At 39.1% G+C, this 24,542-nt stretch overlaps 1 protein-coding gene across 1 annotated transcript in view; it reads right to left on the reverse strand.

Annotated features, from left to right (window-relative positions):
• Positions 1-265: 265 nt before the first annotated feature.
• Positions 266-24,542, reverse strand: part of Snx6 (sorting nexin 6) — a gene marked incomplete at its 3' end in the record, with an annotated part of 33,031 nt that continues 8,754 nt past the window's right edge. The window contains 7 exon segments of the mRNA XM_070103317.1: positions 266-442; positions 1,323-1,450; positions 4,325-4,484; positions 6,432-6,534; positions 10,786-10,885; positions 20,137-20,263; positions 23,311-23,467. Coding sequence (XP_069959418.1) covers positions 266-442; positions 1,323-1,450; positions 4,325-4,484; positions 6,432-6,534; positions 10,786-10,885; positions 20,137-20,263; positions 23,311-23,460 — 945 coding nt within the window.

Genomic DNA, 24,542 nt, shown 5'->3' on the forward strand with positions numbered 1-24,542 from the left:
ATATATACGTTTTTTCAACATCTGAAAGTATGTAAAAAAATGTAGATTTTTTTTTTTTACATGTGCAAACGTGTAAAAAAAAATTTTATCTACATTTTTTTTGTTATATTTGAAAATATGTAAAAAAAAGTAGATCTACTTTTGTAGCACTGCGAATCTGAACGTTTAAGGGTTAAGTGAAATTCTGCTACCACAAATTATCTCATGCACTTTAAAAGTATTACCTACAAAAAAGTATATTATGTTTTTAATGTGGGGTACTTACCGCTTCCTTCCTATTAGGTTTAGCCTTATCCAGTGCACGATTGCAAGACTGATAGTCCACCATCAAACAGGTACGATCTAGGAGCATGGCACTTTCTGCCTGGATGTAGCGAAGCCATAGTGTTTGCACTGTGCCCAGCATAATGTCTTCCTTGCTAGCCTTATCCTCAATTTCACTCTAAAAATTGAAAATGAAATAAAAGGAATCAGAAGCTATGAAAAAAAATTCTTGCACCAAACTGAAAGGTGGGAAAACAGACATGGTAATGCCAAGAAGTTGTAGGTAAACAACACTTATGCAGTGATAGGACATATAATACTCTTGATTAGTGCATATATGTTTTGTGCCTGCACAACATTCAGAGCTTTCAAGATATTTGAACTGAAAAAGTGAAAATTAGCAGGCTCATTGCAATCACAAAAGGCACATTAACAACTGTGCATACACATGATTAGTTATACATGGGAATGTTGCAATTTGGAGAGTAATTTGAGCTGTGATGTCTGCACACTTATGGTAAGAGTTACTGAATGAGTGATACTGAATGTGTTTCCTCTTTTTTGGTAATCGTACATTCGTGAAAGACAACCAGTGTGTTTAAAATATGCATATAGTATACAGTGGTACCTTGGTATACGACCTGTTTGGACGCGAAAATTTTTTGCTTGGTATACGACCTTTGTTTGGAATACGACTCGCATGCTAGAACTTGTATGGGTCAAAATGAGTCACGACACTGTGTGCTACCCTTGTTTCTCTCTCTCTCAAGACAAAGCCAAGACTGCCCACTAGCGTCAGTACGCCCGTTGCTACTATTCAGTGAACAACCCACGCTGTAACTCTTGAATTTTTCAGTTGATTTTGTGTTTTTTCATATAAATTTTTAGTAAAATTCATTAACCATGAGTTCTACGTAAGTAAATGAGAAGTGGCAAGCAACGAAGAAAATGGATCATGGTTAAGATCACCATGGAGGTGAAAAAAGAGATTGTTAAAAAGTACGAAGGTAGCATGGTAAAATATGATAATATGTTTATGCTAAAGGTACAAAACTAACCTTTATGCTATCCATACACTCAAGGAAGAGAATATTTATTATGTTGAACTGTTTGTTGTGGACCACATCATTAGGGCAGCTACTCAGTTTTAGGGCTGTGACCATTTGTTCCAGCTGGTGACCTATCCCTGCAATCAAAATGACAATACTGTACTTAATTAAACTCTTATATATGGACAAATTTAGAATATCATTGAAGGTAACAATAATGTGATCTTTTAAAATACTATACCAAATCAAAAACAGCTTATGAAAGCATTTATACCTTGCCATATAGTTTAAATCACTAGAAACAGTCCTCTTCTACACCATGGTTAAAAACTTAAAAATTACAATTTTTTTTCATTTATCTTCTGCAGAACATCCATTTAGCCAACTGTACATCCCTTCCTCTTCCACTCTCACCACCTAGCTATTTACTTTTGTGCACATACTGAAAACAGTATCCCTTTCTTAGCTACATCTCTTTAGGCAGTTTATTTCTATGATCTTTAATTTTTTTTTAATATGTCAGCCATTTCCCACCGAGGCAGGGTGACCCAAAAAGAAAGAAAAACCTAAAAAGAAAGAAAAAACTTTCATAATTCAACATTGTCACTATCACTCACATATAATCACTGTCTTTGCAGAGGTGTTCAGATACAAGAGTTTAGACATCCCTCCAAACTGTTAATATCCCAAACCCCTCCTTTAACCCGTAAATGGTCCAAGCAGATCTACGTTCACATGTGTAGTGCTACAAAAGTAGATCTACGTTTTTTTTTTTACAGATTTTCAAACGTAACAAAAAAAAAAAAGTAGATCAAAGTTTTTTTACACATTTTCAAGTGTAAAAAACAAAAAGAAGATCTTTTTTTACATACTTTCAAATGTTGAAAAAACGTATATATACGTTTGGACCGTTTACGGGTTAAAGTCCGGCATTGTATTTCCTATTTCCAGGACTCGAGTCTGGCTAACTAGTTTTCCTAAATCCCTTCACAAAATATTACCCTGCTCACACTCCAACAGCTCATCAGGGCCCAAAAACCTTTCGTCTCCATTCACTCCTATCAAACATACTCGTGCATGCTTCATGGAAGTTCAAACCCTTCGCCCACACAACCCCCTTTGCCCCCTCCCTCCAACCTTTCCAAGGATGACTCCTACCCCACCTTCCTTCCCCTACAGATTCATATGCTCTTCAGGTCATTCTACTTTGTTCCAGTCTCTCTAAATGACCAAACCACCTCAACAACCCTTCATCAGCCCTCTGACTAATACTTTTAGTAACTCCACACCTCTGAATTTCTACATACGAATTTTCTGCCTAATATTTACACCACATATTGCCCTTAGACACAACATCTCCACTGCCTCCAGCCTTCTCCTCACTGCAGCATTTACAACCCATGCTTCACACCCATATAAGAGTGTTGGTACCGGTATTCTCTCATACATTCCCTTCTTTGCCTCCATGGATAACATTTTTTGTCTCCACAGATACCTCAATGCACTATTAAACTTTTTTCCTTCATCAGTTTTATGGTTAATTTCATCCTTCATAAACCCATCTGCTGACAAATCAACTCCCAAATATCTGAACACATTCACTTCTTCCATACACCCTCCAGTGCGATATCTAATTTTTCCTTATCTAAATCGTTTGATACCCTCATCATCTTACTCTTATCTATGATCACTTTCAACTTTCTACCTTTACACACACTTCCAAACTCATCCACTAACCTTTGCAACTTTTCTTTAGAATCCCCCAAAGCACAGTATCATCAGCCGAAAGTAATTGTGTCAACTCCCATTTTGTATTTGATTCCCCATAATTTAATCCCACTCCTCTCCCCAACATCCTAATATTTACTTCTTATACAACCACATCTATAAATGTTAAACAACCATGGTGACATTACACATCCCTGTCTAAGACCTAATTTTACTGGTAAGTAATCCCATTCTCTCCTCCACACCCTAACCTGAGCCTTGCTATCCTCATAAAAACTTTTTAAATCATTTAGTAACTTACTACCTATTCCATACACTTGCAACATCTGCCACAATGCTCCCCTATGCACTATCATATGCCATTTTTAAATCCATAAATGCAATGAAAACTTCCCTACCTTCATCTAAATACAGTTCACATATATGCTTCAATATAAACACTTAGCTCTACACACCCCCTACCCATTTTAAAACCTCCTTGTTCATCTGCAATCCTACTCTCTGTCTTGCCTCTAATTCTTTCAGTAATAACCCTACCATGCACTTCACCTGGTATATTCGGTAAACTTTCTTTTTTTAATGACCAGGCCATATCTCACCGAGGCAGGTGACCTAAAAAGAAAAGCTAAGGTTTCTCTTTTTAAATTTTGTAATGTATACAGGAGAAGGGGTTACTAGCCCCTTGTTTCTGGCACATCAGTCGACTCTTACGACACACATGGCTTACGGAGGAAGAATTCTGTTCCACTTCCCCATGGAGACTCAGTAAAATTATTCCTGTATAATTTTTACAATCTCTTTTGTCCCCCTATATGTGCTCTCTGCCAATTCCTAGGTACCTTCCCCTCTTTCATACATTTATTAAACAAAAATACCAACCACTGCAACACAATATTCCCTCCTGCTTTTAACATTTCTGTCATGATCCTGTCAGTTCCAGCTGCTTTACCCTCTTTCGTTCTACATGATGCCCCACGCACCTCCCCCACGCTCACATCCTGCTCTTCTTCACTCCTAAAAGATGCTGTACCTCCCTGGCCAGTGCATGAAATTACTGCCTCCCTTTCTTCATCAACATTTAAAAGTTCCTCAAGATATTCCTGCCATGTTTCCCAATACCTCCAGCTCCCCATCTACTAACTCCCCTACTCTGTAAAATTATAGAGTAAAAATTATTAATTCTGAGGTAAGAATGAAACTAAAAATGACTCATATTTTCATCAATGGCAGATGCCAAATACTGCTACAAATAGAGTAGCTTGATAAAGTGCAAATATACTTACTAAGCTGAGCATAGATTATCTTGTTAAAGGCATCACTGGCATTGGCAACTGCTGGTTGATATTTAGCAACCCAATCACGTTCCCTTTGGAAGAACTCTTCACTGTCAGGGTAAGATGACTTCCGAGACTCAAGGCTATCAGACAGTCGGAAACTTAACATCTCCCAAAATCTCTCTCTCTCCTCTGCATTCCTCTCTTCTCCAGGTGCATACACGCTTATTATGACCCACTTCTCGCATCCAACCTTTACTTTAATCCACATAATTCTTGAATTTACACATTCATATTCTCTTTTCTCCTTCCATAACTGATCATTTAACATTACTGCTACCCCTTCCTTTGCCCTAACTCTCTCAGATACTCCAGATTTAATCCCATTTATTTCCCCCCACTGAAACTCTCCTACCCCCTTCAGCTTTGTTTCGCTTAGGGCCAGGACATCCAACTTCTTTTCATTCATAACATCAGCAATCATCTGTTTCTTGTCATCCGCACTACATCCACGCACATTTAAGCAACCCAGTTTTATAAAGTTTTTCTTCTTCTCTTTTTTAGTAATTGTATACAGGAGAAGGGGTTACTAGCCCATTGCTCCCGGCATTTTAGTCGCCTCATACGACACGCATGGCTTACGGAGGAAAGATTCTTTTCCACTTCCCCATGGACAATAGAAGAAATAAAAAAGAACAAGAGCTATTTAGAAAAAGGAGAAAAACCTAGATGTATGTATATATATATATGCATGTGCGTGTCTGTGAAGTGTGACCAAAGTGTAAGTAGGAGTAGCAAGATATCCCTGTTATCTTAGCGTGTTTATGAGACAGAAAAAGAAAACCAGCAATCCTACCATCATGCAAAACAGTTACAGGTTTTTGTTTCACAGTCATCTGGCAGGACGGTAGTACTTCCCTGGGTGGTTGCTGTCTACCAACCTACTACCTATGGGTGTGAAGCGTGGGTGATGAATGTTGCAGCGAGGAGAAGGCTGGAGGCAGTGGAGATGTCGTGTCTGAGGGCAATGTGTGGTGTGAATATAATGCAGAAAATTCGTAGTTTGGAAGTTAGGAGGAGGTGCGGGATTACCAAAACTGTTGTCCAGAGGGCTGAGGAAGGGTTGTTGAGGTGGTTCGGACATGTAGAGAGAATGGAGCAATATTCATTACCAGATACCTCTCTCCTTCACTCCAGAAATCACATTCCAAGTAGTCTAAAACATATTCCCAGTAGTCTAAAACTTTCATCACATCTGCATGGGTAGTAAATCTCTGTACCTTATTCAGCTCTGATAATGCCTTAAACAGAGCCGTCAACATCAAACAACATTTTAAATGAGAAAGCACAAGTGATTTTAATATTGTCATGATGGTGCTATTTGTTTTTTTGAAAATTCTCTTTATCTTTCTTGTTATTTTTCTGACTACATGGCATTTGAATTATTTGGCTCTCTAAATGACAGGTTACTTGCCATTAAAGCCAAGTCCTTTACATGTTCTTTTTGCACTAGATGGTTCTCCTCTGTCTGATATGCAGTGCTCCTTTCGAGTTCTTCATTCTTTCCATATCTGAGCAGTTGGAATCTTGTCACCACTGAACATTCATATTATTTTCCATTACCCACAAAAAGATTATTGATATGTGTTTGCAGTTTTTTTGTGTCTTCACCAAGGCAACATTCATGCTTATTTTGGTATCATTAGTAAAGAATGCTATAAAGCAATGGCTAGTATTGTTATCCATCTGCTATAAGGATGAGAAACAGTAAAGGATCAAGCCCATGCATTGGAGTACTAAACTTGTTTATACTTTATTTAATTTATTACTACTTCATGTTATATTCATCAGAAAACTGAATACTCACTTTTCTGCACTTCATACCATGCCTGTTAACTTTCACATATTTTATGTGTTATAACGCCATGATCACATTTGTCGAATGCCTTAGTGAAGTCTGTGAAGACCACTTCCGCATTTTGGTTTACTTACAAACAATGACAGTAGCAGTGTTCTCAATCCGAATGACAAAATTCTAAAACTCAAAATAAATTTAAAATGCATATAACACCAATTTGTTTTAATTCTCTTTTTACTTCCAATTAGTGATCTTCACAGCACATACCTTTGTCCTAGGAGGAGCATCCTTGGTTGTCAAGAAATCATGCAACTTTTCATTTTTTCCTAGGACAGGATGTGATAAGAGCAACTCGAGGTACCTGGGAAAAAATATTGATTATGAAAAAAAAGTCAGGTGCAAATATGTTAACTAGCTGCGACCACATTCTTTCTAATACACATTCACCAACAAATACAACACTTTGTAGTACAGTACCCCAATTATAGAACGGTACAGTATAAAGGTTATTCCCTCTCATATTCATCCCTAGAACTATTGTGCTATCTAAGGGGAATATTATAAGCAACATTCCAAATCAAAATGAATAGTGAATTTTTCATCATTATATCTGCTGAGGTCCAGGAAATAAACCCTGGACTTCGATATAAAAAAAAACAATTAAAAGGTAGTAGGTTGGTAGACAGCACCCGCCCAGGGAGGTACTACCGTTCTGCCAAGCGAGTGTAAAACGGAAGCCTCTATTTGTTTTACATGATGGTAGGATTGCTGGTGCCTTTTTTCTGTCTTATAAACATGCAAGATTTCAGGTACGTCTTGCTACTTCTACTTACACTTAGGTCACACTACACATGCATGCACACTCATTTGAGTTTTCTTTGATTTTATCTTAATAGTTCTTTGTAGATGAATGGTTCAGAGAACCGACATGTTGATAAATTAGACACATGTGCAACTCTTGGGTATCTTTATTGAGGAAACGTTTCGACACACAGTGGCTTCATCAGTCCATACGTAGGAGAAACTTGAAGAACAGGAGGAGAATGAGGTAATCAGTCCCTCAACCTTGAGTCGATGGACTGTCGATGGACTGAACACATCGACTCAAGGTTGAGGGACTGATTACCTCATTCTCCTCCTGTTCTTCAAGTTTCTCCTATGTGTGGACTGATGAAACCACTGTGTGACGAAACATTTCCTCAATAAAGATACCCAAGAGTTGCACATGTGTCTAATTTATTAATAGTTCTTGTTCTTATTACTTTTCCTTTCATATCCATAGGGAAGTGAAATAAGAATCTTTCCTCCATAAGCCATACATGTTGAAAAAGTCAACTAAAATGCTGGGAGCAATGGGCTAGTAATGCCTTTTCCCATACAACCTACTAAAAAGAAAATGAAGAAAACTGTCAAAGTGGGATGTTTGAATGTGCGTGGATGTATTGCAAATGATAAGAAAGAGATGATTATGGGGTAGGACAGTTTCAGTGGGGTGAAATAAATGGGATTAGGTCAGGGGTTTCTCATAGAGTTTGAGCTAAGGAAGGAGTAGCAATAATGTTGAAGGATAAGTTATGGCAGGAAAAGAAGGAATATAAATGTATAAATTCAAGGATTACGTGGAGTCATTCTATAGTTCCCCCTCTGTCATAACTTTTTATCCCTCTTGCAGCTTTCACATACCATCTCTAACACGACTTTTAGTACTGGGTTTCTTTGTAGATGCTACATTGTCAAATGCTATATTCTTCATAATACTAGTGACTCAACTTCAGCTTTCCCCTCACCTTGCCTAAAACCTCAGATGTCTCAACCATTTCACCTGATCAAACTTCTTGCTTACTGCCTTTTTCCATCATTGATTGGTTTAAAACATTAATACATACTTCCATTTGTACTATTTTTGCTACCTCTCTTTTTTTGTAATAATGCATACTTAAAACTGTACCACTCAATACCTACGTCTAGTCTTAAGTAGTGTGTAAGCATTAGGATTAGTCTGCCCGAAATGCACATGCATGCTAGTGGCTTTCTTTTGTACTTAATATTTTATTACATGTAAACTACGTTTTGTATACTGCACAAAGAAATAAAATGTTTGTCTGTCATAATGGTTCAGGACAGATCAAATATCTTCTAAAGATTAATCTCCAATTTGTACATGTACATTAATTATATATTTTTTTCAGACATGGTACTGTGACTTATTCTTTATATAAAGGCCAATAAGAACTTTCAGGTAAAAACAAACTAATGACAAAAGCAAATGCAGGAAGCTAAAACATACCTGTATATTCTTTCTTCCAACAAACTGGCCATAACCCACCGAGGCAGGGTGTCCCAAAAAGAAAAACAAAAGTTTTCCTTTCTATCTTTAGTAATGTATATAGGAGAAGGGGTTACTAGCCCCTTGCTCCTGGCATTTTAGTAGCCTCTTATGACATGCATGACTTAGGGAGGAAGAATTCTGTTCCATTTCCCCATTTAATTTTTTTTTTCAACAAGTCGGCCATCTCCGAGGCAGGGTGACCCAAAAAGAAAATATTTTCATCATTCAACACTTTCACCTCACTCACACATAATCACCGTTTTTGCAGAGGTGCTCAGAATACAACAGTTTAGAAGCATATATGTATAATGATACATTACATATCCCTCCAAACTGCCAATATAGTGCAGGCATTGTACTTCCCATTTCCAGTACTCAAGTCCAGCTATATAAAAATAACTGGTTTCCCTGAATTTCTTCATTAAATATTACCCTGCTCACACTCCAACAGCTAGTCAGGTCCCAAAAACAATACATCTCGATTCACTCCTATCTAACTTGCTCACACACACTTGCTGGAAGTCCAAGCCCCCCGCCCACAAAACCTCCTTTACCCCCTTCCCTCCAACCTTTTCGAGGACGACCCCTACCCCACTTTCCTTCCCCTACAGATTTATATGCTCTCCATGTCGTTCTACTATGATTCATTCTCTCTAAATGGCCAAACCACCTCAATAACCCCTCTTCAGCCCTCTGACTAATACTTTTATTAACTCACACCTCCTAATTTCCACACTCCGAATTTTCTGCATAATATTTACACCACACATTTTTGTCCTTAGACAAGACATCTCCACTGCCTCCAACTGCCTCCTTGCTGCAGTATTTACAACCCAAGCTTCGCATCCATATAAGAGTGTTGGTACCACTATATTTCCATACATTCCCTTCTTTGCCTCCATAGATAATGTTTTTTGTGTCTACATATACCTCAATGCACAACTCACTTTTTTTCCTTCATCAATTCTATGGTTAACCTCATCCTTCATAAACCCATCCGGTGACACATCAACTCCTAAATATCTAAAACCATTCACTTCTTCCATATTCCCTCTCTCCAATGTGATATCCAATTTTTCTTTACCTAAATCATTTGATACCCTCATCACCTTACTCTTATCTATGTTCACTTTCAACTTTCAACCTTTACACACCTTCCCAAACTCATCTGCTAACCTATGCAACTTTTTCTTAGAATCTCCCATAAGCACCGTATCATCAGCAAAAAGAAACTGTGTCAACTCCCATTTTGTATTTGATTCCCCATAATTTAATCCCACCCCTCTCTCCAACACCCTAGCATTTACTTCTTTTACAACCCTATCTATAAATTATCTATAAATACATTAAACAACCATGGTGACATTACACATACCTGTCTAAGACCTACTTTTACCAGGAAATAATTTCCCTCTCTTCTACACACCCTAACCTGAGCCTCATTATCCTCATAATTACTCTTTACAGCATTTAGTAACTTACTGCCTATTCCACACACTTGCAACATCTGCCACATTGCTCCCCTATCCACTATCATATGCCTTTTCCAAATCCATAAATGCAATGAAAACTTCCCTACCTTTATCTAAGTGCTGTTCACATATATGCTTCAATGTAAACACTTGATCTACACATCTCCTACCCACTCTAAAGCCTACTTGCTCATCCGCAATCCTACTCTCTTTTAACTCTAATTCTTTCAATAATAACCCTACCATACACTTTTCCTGGTATACGTACTCAGTAAACTTATTCCCCTATATTTTTTACAATCTCTTTTGCCCCCCCTCTCCTTTATGTAAAGGAACTATACATGCTTTCTGCCAATCCCTAGGTACCTTCCCCTCTTTCATACATTTATAAAACAAAAATACCAACCACTCCAACACTATATCCCTCCCTGCTTTTAACATTTCTGTCATGATCCCGTCAGTTCCAGCTGCTTTACCCCCCCTTTCATTCTACGTAATGCCTCACACACCTCCCCCACACTCACATCCTGCTCTTCTTCACTCCTCAAAGATGTTATAACTCCCTGGCCAGTGCATGAAATTACCACCTGCCTTTCTTCATGAGCATTTAAAAGTTCCTCAAAATATTCCCGCCATCTACCCAATACCTCCAGCTTCCCATCTACTACCTCCCATACTCTGTTTTTAACTGACAAATCCATTCATTCTCTAGGCTTTCTTAACTTGTTAATCTCGCTCCATGGAAATACCCATATATATTAACTAAAAATTATTTTACTTCTATTAAATTTTTAAAGCTCCTGTCACTCACTTTTGTAGCTGGTGGCAGTCTTTATGAAACTCGTCTGCTATCAGTGTCTTAGAGCCTTTTCCCATCAATCTCTTCGACTGTATTTCTGCATTGTAAGGATCTGAGGATGAAAGTGATACAACATTTTTAACAGTCTGCAACACTGAATACTGATGCTACACTTTAGCCAGTCAAGGTAGTGCACAGATTATGTAAGGTATGTATATATCCTTAATTAAAATAAGGTGGGAGACGGCCGACTTGTTGAAAAAAAAAAAAAAATATATAAATATAAATATATATATAAATATATATAAGAGAGAACTGTAGAGGAGAGAGAAAGATTCTGGGAAATGTTGAGTGAATGCGTGGGCAGTTTTGAATCAAGTGCGAGTAATGGTGGTTGGGGATTTCAATGCTAAAGTGGGTAAAAATGTTATAGAGAGAGTAGTAGGTAAATTTGGGATGCCAGGGGTAAATGTAAATGGGGAGCCTTTAATTGAGCTATGTGTAGAAAGAAATTTGGTAATAAGTAATACATATTTATGAAAAAGAGGATAAATAAATATAAAAGGTATGATGTAGCACGTAATGAAAGTAGTTGGTTAGATTATGTATTGGTGGATAAAAGGTTGATGGGTAGGCTCCAGGATGTACATGTTTATAGAGGGGCAACTGATATATCGGATCATTATTAAGTTATAGCTACAGTTAGAGTAAGAGGTAGATGGGAAAAGAGGAAGGTGGCAACAAGTAAGAGGGAGGTGAAAGTGTATAAACTAAGGAAGGAGGAAGTTCAGGCGAGATATAAGCGACTATTGGCAGAAAGGTGGGCTAGTGCAAAGATGAGTAGTGGGGGGGGGGGTGGAAGAGGGTTGGAATAGTTTTAAAAATGCAGTCTTAGAATGTGAGGCAGAAGTTTGTGGTTATAGGAGGGTGGGGGCAGGAGGAAAGAGGAGTCATTGGTGGAATGATGAAGTAAAGGGTGTGATAAAAGAGAAAAAGGTAGCTTACGAGAGGTTTTTACAAAGCAGAAGTGTTATAAGAAGAGCAGAGTATATGGAGAGTAAAAGAAAGGTGAAGAGAATGGTGAGAGAGTGCAAAAGGAGAGCAGATGAAAGAGTGGGAGAGGCACTGTCAAGAAATTTTAATGAAAATAAGAAAAAATTTTGGAGTGAGTTAAACAAGTTAAGAAAGCCTAGGGAAATTATGGATTTGTCAGTTAAAAACAGAGTAGGGGAGTTAGTAGATGGGGAGAGGGAGGTATTAGGTAGATGGCGAGAATATTTTGAGGAACTTTTAAATGTTAAGGAAGAAAGGGAGGCGGTAATTTCATGCACTGGCCAGGGAGGTATACCATCTTTTAGGAGTGAAGAAGAGCAGAATGTAAGTGTGGTGGAGGTACGCGAGGCATTACGTAGAATGAAAGGGGGTAAAGCAGCTGGAACTGATGGGATCATGACAGAAATGTTAAAAGCAGGGGGGGATATAGTGTTGGAGTGGTTGGTACTTTTGTTTAATAAATGTATGAAAGAGGGGAAGGTACCTAGGGATTGGCAGAGAGCATGTATAGTCCCTTTATATAAAGGGAAAGGGGACAAAAGAGATTGTAAAAATTATAGAGGAATAAGTTTACTGAGTATACCAGGAAAAGTATACGGTAGGGTTATAATTGAAAGAATTAGAGGTAAGACAGAATGTAGAATTGCGGACGAGCAAGGAGGTTTCAGAGTGGGTAGGGGATGTGTAGATCAAGTGTTTACATTGAAGCATATATGTGAACAGTATTTAGATAAAGGTAGGGAAGTTTTTATTGCATTTATGGATTTAGAAAAGGCATATGATAGAGTGGATAGAGGAGCAATGTGGCAGATGTTGCAAGTATATGGAATAGGTGGTAAGTTACTAAATGCTGTAAAGAGCTTTTATGAGGATAGTGAGGCTCAGGTTAGGGTGTGTAGAAGAGAGGGAGAATACTTCCCGGTAAAAGTAGGTCTTAGACAGGGATGTGTAATGTCACCATGGTTGTTTAATATATTTATAGATGGGGTTGTAAAAGAAGTAAATGCTAGGGTGTTCGGGAGAGGGGTGGGATTAAATTATGGGGAATCAAATTCAAAATGGGAATTGACACAGTTACTTTTTGCTGATGATACTGTGCTTATGGGAGATTCTAAAGAAAAATTGCAAAGGTTAGTGGATGAGTTTGAGAATGTGTGTAAAGGTAGAAAGTTGAAAGTGAACATAGAAAAGAGTAAGGTGATGAGGGTATCAAATGATTTAGATAAAGAAAAATTGGATATCAAATTGGGGAGGAGGAGTATGGAAGAAGTGAATGTTTTCAGATACTTGGGAGTTGACGTGTCGGCGGATGGATTTATGAAGGATGAGGTTAATCATAGAATTGATGAGGGAAAAAAGGTGAGTGGTGCGTTGAGGTATATGTGGAGTCAAAAAACGTTATCTATGGAGGCAAAGAAGGGAATGTATGAAAGTATAGTAGTACCAACACTCTTATATGGGTGTGAAGCTTGGGCGGTAAATGCAGCAGCAAGGAGATGGTTGGAGGCAGTGGAGATGTCCTGTTTAAGGGCAATGTGTGGTGTAAATATTATGCAGAAAATTCAGAGTGTGGAAATTAGGAAAAGGTGTGGAGTTAATAAAAGTATTAGTCAGAGGGCAGAAGAGGGGTTGTTGAGGTGGTTTGGTCATTTAGAGAGAATGGATCAAAGTAGAATGACATGGAAAGCATATAAATCTATAGGGGAAGGAAGGCGGGGAGGGGTCGTCCTCGAAAGGGTTGGCAAGAGGGGGGTAAAGGAGGTTTTGTGGGCGAGGGACTTGGACTTCCAGCAAGCGTGCATGAGCGTGTTAGATAGGAGTGAATGGAGATGAATGGTACTTGGGACCTGATGGTCTGTTGGAGTGTGAGCAGGGTAATATTTAGTGAAGGGATTCAGGGAAACCGGTTATTTTCATATAGTCGGACTTGAGTCCTGGAAATGGGAAGTACGATGCCTGCACTTTAAAGGAGGGGTTTGGGATATTGGCAGTTTGGAGGGATATGTTGTGTATCTTTATATGTATATGCTTCTAAACTGTTGTATTCTGAGCACCTCTGCAAAAACAGTGATAATGTGTGAGTGTGGTAAAAATGTTGAATGATTAAAGTATTTTCTTTTTGGGGATTTTCTTTCTTTTTTGGGTCACTGTGCCTCGGTGGGAGACGGCCGACTTGTTGGAAAAAAAAAATATATGTATAGTGGACCCTCGACCAACGCTATTAATCTGTTCCTGAGAGCTCATCGTTAATCGAAATTATCGTTAGTCAAGTTAATTTTCCCCATAAGAAATAATGGAAATCAAATTAATCCATGCAAGACACCCAAAAGTATTGAAAAAAAAAAAAATTTACCACATGAAATATTAATTTTAATACACACAAACTGAAGAAGACATGTACAATTACATGACACTTACCTTTATTGAAGATCTGGTGATGATTGATGGGATGGGAGGAGGGGAGACTGTGGATGGTGTTAAGTGTTTAGAAGGGGAATCCCCTTCCATTAGGACTTGAGTTGTCAAATCCTTTTCTGGGGTTACTTCCCTTCTTTTAATGCCACTAGGACCAGCTTGAGAGTCACTGGACCTCTGTCGCACAACATATCTGTTCATAGAGGCCTGTACCTCCCGTTCCTTTATGACTTTCCTAAAGTGGTTCACAACATTGTCAGTGTCACAATTAAACACTTGTTCAGGTTTCAATTCTTCACTGTCTATGTACTCCTTGAATTCGTGCACATATTTTTCAGCTGCTTTTTGGTCCAAACTGGCAGCCTCACCATGCCTTATCACACTATGTATGCCACTACGATTCTTAAATCTCTCAAACCAACCTTTGCTGGCCTTAAATTCACTCACATCACCACTAGTTGCTGGCATTTTTCTAATTAAATCCTCATGCAACTTCCTAGCCTTTTCACATATGATCGCTTGAGAGATGCTATCTCCTGCTATCTGTTTTTCATTTATCCACACCAATAACAGTCTCTCAACATCTTCTATCACCTGCGATCTCAGTTTCAAAAACATAGTTGCACCTTTGGCAAGAACAGCTTCCTTGATTGCCGTTTTCTTGGTCACAATAGTAGCGATGGTTGATTGGGGTTTTGTGTACAACTTGGCCAGTTCGGAGACACACACTCCACTTTCATACTTAGCAATGATCTCTTTCTTCATATCCATAGTAATTCTCACCCTATTTGCTGTAGGGTTGGCACTAGAAGCTTTCTTGGGGCCCATGGTGACTTATTTTGCAGGTGCAATCACTAAAAACGCTGTGATAATATGAAATGTTCTGATTGTAAGTTTGGATGGGACCGCGGTGGCTGGCTGGCTTGTAAACACTGGCCAGTAGTGGACGCGTCTCAGACGGAACGAATCATGTTGGTCGAGTTTTTTAGCGCTAGTCGAGGCAAAATTTTTGCGTTAAAATGTATCGCTAGTCAGATTTAACGTTAGATGATGCCAATGTTGGTCGAGGGTCCACTGTATATATGTATATACAGTGGGCCCCCGCATAACGATCACCTCCGAATGCGACGAATTATGTAAGTGTATTTATGTAAGTGCATTTGTACGTGTATGTTTGGGGGTCTGAAATGAACTAATCTACTTCTCAATATTCCTTATGGGAACAAATTCGGTCAGTACTGGCACCTGAACATACTTCTGAAGTGAAAAAATATCATTAACCGGGGTCCACTGTATAAGTATGTGTGTATGTATATATATATATATATATATATATATATATATATATATATATCTTCTTTCTTTCTTTCAACACACCAGCCGTATCCCACCGAGGCGGGGTGGCCCAAAAGAAAAAACCAAAGTTTCTCCTTTCAAATTTAGTAATATATACAGGAGAAGGGGTTACTAGCCCCTTGCTCCCGGCATTTTAGTCGCCTCTTACAACACGCATGGCTTACGGAGGAAGAATTCTGTTCCACTTCCCCATGGAGATAAGAGGAAATAAACAAGAACAAGAACTAGAAAGAAAATCGAAGAAAACCCAGAGGGGTATGTATATATACGCTTGTACATGTATGTGTAGTGTGACCTGAGTGTAAGTAGAAGTAGCAAGACGTACCTGAAATTTTGCATGTTCATGAAACAGAAAAAAGGACACCAGCAATCCTACCATCATGTAAAACAATTACAGGCTTTCGTGTTACACTCACTTGGCAGGACGGTAGTACCTCCCTGGGCGGTTGCTGTCTACCAACCTACGACCTAGGATATATATATATATATATATATATATATATATATATATATATATATATATATATATTTCTTTCAACACACCGGCCGTATCCCACCGAGGCGGGGTGGCCCAAAAGGAAAAAACGAAAGTTTCTCCTTTTACATTTAGTAATATATACAGGAGAAGAGGTTACTAGCCCCTTGCTCCCGGCATTTTAGTCGCCTCTTACAACACGCATGGCTTACGGAGGAAGAATTCTGTTCCACTTCCCCATGGAGATAAGAGGAAATAAACAAGAATAAGAACTAGAAAGAAAATAGAAGAAAACCCAGAGGGGTGTGTATATATGTGCATGTACATGTATGTGTAGTGGGACCTAAGTGTAAGTAGAAGTAGCAAGACGTACCTGAAATTTTGCATGTTCATGAAACAGAAAAAAGGACACCAGCAATCCTACCATCATGTAAAACAATTACAGGCTTTCGTGTTACACTCACTTGGCAGGACGGTAGTACCTCCCTGGGCGGTTGCTGTCTACCAACCTACGATATATATATATATATATATATATATATATATATATATATATATATATATATATATAATCATAGAATTGATGAGGGAAAAAAGGTGAGTGGTGCGTTGAGGTATATGTGGAGTCAAAAAACGTTATCTATGGAGGCAAAGAAGGGAATGTATGAAAGTATAGTAGTACCAACACTCTTATATGGGTGTGAAGCTTGGGTGGTAAATGCAGCAGCGAGGAGACGGTTGGAGGCAGCGGAGATGTCCTGTTTAAGGGCAATGTGTGGTGTAAATATTATGCAGAAAATTCGGAGTGTGGAAATTAGGAGAAGGTGTGGAGTTAATAAAAGTATTAGTCAGAGGGCAGAAGAGGGGTTGTTGAGGTGGTTTGGTCATTTAGAGAGAATGGATCACAGTAGAATGACATGGAAAGCATATAAATCTATAGGGGAAGGAAGGCGGGGTAGGGGTCGTCCTCGAAAGGGTTGGAGAGAGGGGGTAAAGGAGGTTTTGTGGGTAAGGGGCTTGGACTTCCAGCAAGCGTGCGTGAGCGTGTTAGATAGGAGTGAATGGAGACGAATGGTACTTGGGACCTGACGATCTGTTGGAGTGTGAGCAGGGTAATATTTAGTGAAGGGATTCAGGGAAACCGGTTATTTTCATATAGTCGGACTTGAGTCCTGGAAATGGGAAGTACAATGCCTGCACTTTAAAGGAGGGGTTTGGGATATTGGCAGTTTGGAGGGATATGTTGTGTATCTTTATATGTTTATGCTTCTAGACTGTTGTATTCTGAGCACCTCTGCAAAAACAGTGATAGTGTGCGAGTGTGGTGAAAGTGTTGAATGATGATGAAAGTATTTTCTTTTTGGGGATTTTCTTTCTTTTTTGGGTCACCCTGCCTCGGTGGGAGACGGCCGACTTGTTTAAAAAAAAAAAAAAAAAATATATATATATATATATATATATATATTATATATATATACATGCATTTTTTTTTTACCTCAACTGCAATCTCCTGCCTAGGCAGTGGCCAAAAGAAAAGAACTCCACCATGATTCATTCAATCACTGTCTTGCCACTGTCACCCAGTTACCCATCATCCACACTGCCACACACATGGTCACCATCACACCACCTCATTGTTTCCAGCTTCCACCCCACCACTGCCCAGTATCCTCCACCTCCAAACACCAGCCTGCAGCCCCTGCCCCTTCCACAGATCTGTCTCCACCTCCCACATCAGAAGTCCCACAATCCTAAACCCCCCTGGTCCCCACCCCCATTCCAATCCCTTCATCCTAACTCCTCTTACCCCTGTTGTGTAACTCAACCCTAACAACACTGCAACTATTATAATCCAACATTTATAACCCCCCCATACACCTCCATCTGCTAGCAGAGACGTGGAATCTTTGATTAACGCGCATCACTATATCAATCTACAATTACGTTATTATCATTGTTTTTACAATTACAAGACTACAAAAAAGTTGGGCACCTTTTTAGGGGGTCTTAGAAATGTTTTCTATTTTAAACACAAGTTCTTCAGTTCAATTTGTGATTTTTTATTGTAAGGCCTAGTCACAGACTGGGCCATGGGGGTGTTGACCCCCAAAACCCCCTCCCTGGAATACTCCAAGTATACACACCCTTTTCATGGCTGTAACTACAGTGTTAACTGATAGTCAACTGTGCCCCATTTCTCAGTATTTCTGCCTACCAATTAACTCAATTACTGTATTAATAAAAACTGCATACAACTGCTTAATATTGTGATCCCTGAATGGATCACAATGTATATAATATATATTACCTGTTCATATAATTTTATATTGCTTATATTTGCAATATTAGCTAAATCATAAATATATTGCTTTATATTATTATTTGACTTAGTTATATTATTAGGTAGGATGTAACATTTATATATTATTCAGTGCTCATAGTTCGAGTGTTAAGTAGCTGACAGCATTGCTTAACTATCGCTCCGCTTGTTTTCCTGCCGGCTTCTCTGTGTTGCTGGGCAGCAGCAGTCCACGGAGAGTCACGTGATCAGGGTGGGGTGATCATACCTCACCAGGAGCGAGGGTTGGCCTGGCCTGTGCTTATTATTGTCGGTTGGACGTTGCAGTTGACTTGGCGATTTCTTGTGCTCAATCGATAGAATAGAAGTAATACTAGTCTAACAAGAGATTCTCTACGATTTCATAAGGTGGACCCTGAAAGGGTTAACTATCGCTCCGCTTGTTTTCCTGCCGGCTTCTCTGTGTTGCTGGGCAGCAGCAGTCCACGGAGAGTCACGTGATCAGGGTGGGGTGATCATACCTCACCAGGAGCGAGGGTTGGCCTGGCCTGTGCTGATTATTGTCGGTTGGACGTTGCTTCTAACAAGAGGTCCCTCTACTGCTCTCCCTTGTGGGCCCTTGTTGGAAGATCGTCTCTGTTACTTTCTTGTTGTTGGTTCTGTATAACTCTGTTCACAGAACATGGTCTAGACTTAGTGATTTTCGACATTGTACCGAGGATGTGCGTCACATAGACACTCTGAGAAACTCGAGTCCTGTAGCTTCTGACCTAATTTGTACTGGTATCTGTGCACTGTCACAGTTGGGGATTTTCTAATGCTGAACTTAGATTCAGTAGTATGGGAGTTTTGTGACTTTTGTGGAGGATCTGCAGATGGTCCCTACTTGGTGTCATTATATTATCTCCTTGTTCCTGATTCTGTGTCGCTGTTGCTTGTTAATTTGCTGTTCGGCTTATCAGTCGTTTTATTGTTCAAGCAAGCTGTTCTGATTAGCAGGTTGGTCAAGAAGTTAGTTTATGTGAGGACTTTTAGTCAGTCACTGGTTAAGTCTAGTCGAGTCTTGAGACATAGCGAACTACTTAGAGCACTAACACACATACACACAAACTTACTTGTATATACATGTATATGTATTATGTTATTAAATGCTAAGAATGTACCAGAGGGTACTTAAAAGTCATAAAGATGTGATATGTGCCTTCAGCACAATACTACTGTACACGAGAGATGTGTAGGAACTTGTATCCTATATTATATTCAATTCATTACTATAATTTACTTTGATATTATATGCCTAGACAAATTTATTGTTATTAATAAACTTATTAAATTTTAATTTCTTTAGTTAGTAGCCTACCAGTTGTAATCTTGAAGCACTACTGAATCTTACTAAATTCTAATGGATAATTGGACCAGGATACTGACTACTTGTTACAAAATCCCAGTAACAGGCTGGATACTAGAAGGGCAGTCTTTTCTAGTATTCACTGGAGATCTCTATCATTATTAGATATTGCATTTTTTGTAACACTTAATAGTGGTGCAAAAGAGAAGATTTGTGTTTTACCCTTTTGCTATGAAAAACTAATAGTTACAATATGCAAATTCTTGGATGGGTTAGGTAAATTATGATATCTGATGTAAATTTTAGCAAGGTTGAATTAAGTTACATTCCAAAATAAAAAAATGACATATCAAAAATTTGCACATCCTTGTGAAGGAGGGACCAATTTTTCGGATGGTCAATGTAAAATATACAAACCTATTGCAGACCGTTGTGGAATAGGTGGAATGATTAGACCGTGCAAGGGTTGGCTTGTTGTCACACAGTGATCTAGATATTCAAAGTCCTCATACTCTCTTTCCAGCACATGAATTGTAAAGCCATTCTGAAAATCACGGAAAATAATTATAGGATAGTACTGTACAGTACGTATTTTGTACTACAAATGCATTTAAATTATGGTTTTTTGAATTGCTAATGACATACAATAAAAATGTAAGCTCAAAGCATTGCAATTTATGAAGTGTGGTAATACCTGTAATGAAAGCCCACTTGTTCTATCTAGGCTGGAATATTGCTGCACACTAACAGCACCTTTCAAGGCAGGTGGAATTGCTGACCTAGAAAATGTACAGAGAACCTTCACGGCGCGCATAACGGAGATAAAACACCTCAATTACTGGGAGCGCTTGAGGTTCCTGAACCTGTATTCCCTGGAATGCAGGCGGGAGAGATACATGATTATATACACCTGGAAAATCCTAGAGGGACTGGTACCGAACTTGCACACGAAAATCACTCACTACGAAAGCAAAAGACTTGGCAGACGATGCAACATCCCCCCAATGAAAAGCAGGGGTGTCACTAGCACGTTAAGAGACCAAACAATAAGTGTCAGGGGCCCGAGACTGTTCAACTGCCTCCCAGCATACATAAGGGGGGATTACCAACAGACCCCTGGCAGTCTTCAAGCTGGCACTAGACAAGCACCTAAAGTCGGTTCCTGACCAGCCGGGCTGTGGCTCGTACGTTGGTTTGCGTGCAGCCAGCAGCAACAGCCTGGTTGATCAGACTCTGATCCACCAGGAGGCCTGGTCACAGACCGGGCCGCGGGGGCGTTGACCCCCAGAACTCTCTCCAGGTAAACTCCAGGTTTCAGGCAGAATTTAAAGCTACTACATAAAAATTGTGTTTAAACAATATTCTAAAGAAGATAATTCAGGAATATGACAAGTACTCACAGGTTCCAGAAAGTATGAAAGAAGTTGACAAAAGTTTTTTTTTTGAGTCAATATGTTTTCTGTCCAACACTAACAAGTCTCCAACAACTTAAAAAAGCTTTAACTAACCAATTTCTTAATTTCTGAAGCCCTTTTTTTTTATAACATGTGACGTAATGAATAGTACTATGGCTAACATTCATTTAGAATTTTTTTTTTTTCAACAAACCAGCCATATCCCACCAAGACAGGGTGGCCCAAAAAGAAAAACGAAAGTTTCTCTTTTTAAATTTAGTAATTTATACAGGAGAAGGGGTTACTAGGCCCTTGCTCCCAGCATTTTAGTCGCCTCTTACAACACGCATGGGTTACGGAGGAAGAATTCTGTTCCACTTCCCCATGGAGATAAGAGGAAATAAACAAGAACAAGAAAGAAAATAGAAGAAAACCCAGAGGGGTGTGTATATATATGCTTGTACATGTATGTGTAGTGTGACCTAAATGTAAGTAGAAGTAGCAAGATGTACCTGAAATCTTGCATGTTTATGAGACAGAAAAAAGACACCAGCAATCCTACCATCATGTAAAACAACTACAGGCTTCTGCTTTACACTCACCTGGCAGGACGGTAGTATCTCCCTGGGCAGTTGCTGTCTACCAACCTACTACCTACACCAACAACATAAAAAAAAATCATCACTCCATTACTGTCTTGCCAGAGGTGTGCTGATGCTACAGCTCAAAACTGCAAATATCCTCACCCCTCCTTCAAAGTGCAGGCAATGTATTTCCCACCTCCAAATACACTGTACGTACATGTATATACATAAATTTGACATAATGACATGGAACCTTTAATTCTACCTGGAATATACCTGGAGTGTTCCAAGGGTCAATGGCCCCCACGGCCCAGTCCCAGACCAAGCCTCCTGATGGATGGCCTGATCAACCAGGCTGTCAGTGCTAGATGCATGAAGTCCACCATAAGTGTCAGTAGTGTTACTGAATTCCTATGTAATATACTTGTGTAGTATATTTTAGCTAGTATCTCCTATATTATATATATAAGATCCCTATTAAGTTAGGCTCTCTGGCTAGCTTGTGACATCACTCGGCTATGCTCATGTGAGTGGTGTGAGAGGCTCACTCCCTCACTAAGACTGCAGGCGTAGATTCGACAGGTAGGCTGGGCTATCCTTCCTCTCATGACTCTGCCAATATAAGTGTTATCAACCAACCTAGTGTGTATTACTCCAACCGTCATATCTCCAAAGTACCCCATGCAATATAAGCATCACAGCCTGGCTGATCAGGCACTAACTTCAGAAACTTGCCCAGTTCCTACTTGAAGACAAAGTGGCTGTTAGTAATCCCCCCTTATGTGTGAAGGACAGGCATAGAAAAAGACTGGGTCCCTTCATGCTCAGTAAGTTTTCTTTTAGTGCACTCACTGCATCCCTGCTTTTCACTGGGGGTATTTTACACTGTCTGCCAAGCCTCTTACTTTCATGAAGAACGATTTGTATATGCAGATTTGGGACCAATCCTTCTAGAATTTTCCAGGAGTAAATTATAATGTACCTCTCTCACCTACATTCCAAGGAGTACAGATCAAGAGGCTTTAAATGTTCCCAGTAATTTAGGCGTTTAACCAATTCTATCCAAGCAGTGAAGATTCTCCACACATTCTCCAGGTCTGTAATTTTTTTTCTGCCTTGAACGTGATTTTTACAGTAGAGCAGTACTCCAGCCTAGAGAAAACAAGTGACTTGAAGAGTATCATTAGCTTGGCATACTTTGTTTTGAGGGTTCTAATTATCCAGTCTATCATTTTTCCTTGCAGGTGTGATAGTAACACTGTTATGATCCATGAATGTGAGCTCAGACATAATCACTCCCATATCTCTCACATTAGTCTTACGGTCTATAAAGTGATTTGACTTTGTTTTATACTTTGTTCTAGTCTATTTCCTCAATCTTTCCATAATGGAGTAAATGAAACCTATCCTCACTGAGCATCATTTTGTTATCAAGCAGTAAGTTCTAACTTATCTTGTTTATTATGAAATATTTCCTCTAATGTAATAATATTGTATACACAGTAATTCAAACTTCTTAACTGTGCCCTTGGACCCAAATTATTGCCTTTTCACATCGTAAAAGCAATCACAATAATCCATAAACATAAAATATTAACATACAAATATCATACCTGTGAAACTTGAAGAGTAAATTTGACACTGTCACCATCTTTCGTGACACGGTCACTCAAGCGAACACTGTACTTTGGTGTGAATGGTTCCTGAGGCTCAGGAGTTGATGCTCCAGATGACATGCCTGACAGTGAGCCTTCCTCCAACATCCTTAGCCTGAAATTTAATATAATTCATAAGTGCTTTACAACATTTGACTCAGTATAATTCAGATTTATGTAAATCATCACCATTCCTTTCAGAAATGCATTAGTATATTGTATATTGCCAACACACAAGCCAAAACTCTCCCTCTTAAGTGCAACTTGGAGATTACACACAGTGCTGAAAGTATTATGAACCTCAAAAAAGATTCATTAAGGTTAATGTTCAGCCACATCATCCTAATAGAATAAAAGCTTGAAAGTCTAGAAATTTGCCACCAGACTAGAACTAACATAGTACAGCAATTGTTTGGATTGCTAAGGGACTCCGCAGAGCAATCTGTATTCAGCCCTATTTCCAAAATCCTGGGAAGGATAAAGGTTTTATATCAAGGTAGGGCATGTAGGGGGTTTAGGCATTTTACAGAAATAAGAAAGCAAATGACCCTGGATGCTGTAGATTTGGATTTGAAAGCAGCAAGCTATGCAGGAGGCTACCTAGAACTAGCAAGCTCCACACCAGGTGCAGAAAAGCAAATGTTTTAGAGCATGACATGACAAACCAAAGGATCATAGCCAGCCCTATCCAGGAGAAGCAGAAATAAGAAGCTCCACACATGAAAGCAATGTTCAAGCCAAGTGTAACATGGAACACCTTATCAGGCTCGTTAAGAAACCACATACATGTACATGCAAGAGTCAACCATCCAGAGATGGTAGAGATATGCTAGGACTCTGGAGCCCACTCCAAGTCTTATCAGAACCACTTTCAATGTCCAAGCAGGGTGGGAAGGACAGACACGCCATTATAGCTATGGAACCTTTATTGGTAACATTTCCCCCAAGCAATGAACTTTATCATGTCACATACAGATCTTTTTGATGGGTGAGCACTTGTGAATTTCTTGAAAGACAGGTGCCTAAGAATAACAATAAGTTATTATTATGGAGGAACACTATAATAGGCCTACTGGCCCATATACTAGGCAGGTCCAAATCACACCCATTCATGTACTTGTCCAACCAAAAGATTCTCATTTCAGTAACTTGGAAGTTTGTTCCACACATCTACAACTCTGTCAAACCAG

The sequence above is a fragment of the Cherax quadricarinatus genome, chromosome 5, assembly GCF_038502225.1.
Source record: "Cherax quadricarinatus isolate ZL_2023a chromosome 5, ASM3850222v1, whole genome shotgun sequence".
Classification (NCBI taxonomy): domain Eukaryota; kingdom Metazoa; phylum Arthropoda; class Malacostraca; order Decapoda; family Parastacidae; genus Cherax; species Cherax quadricarinatus.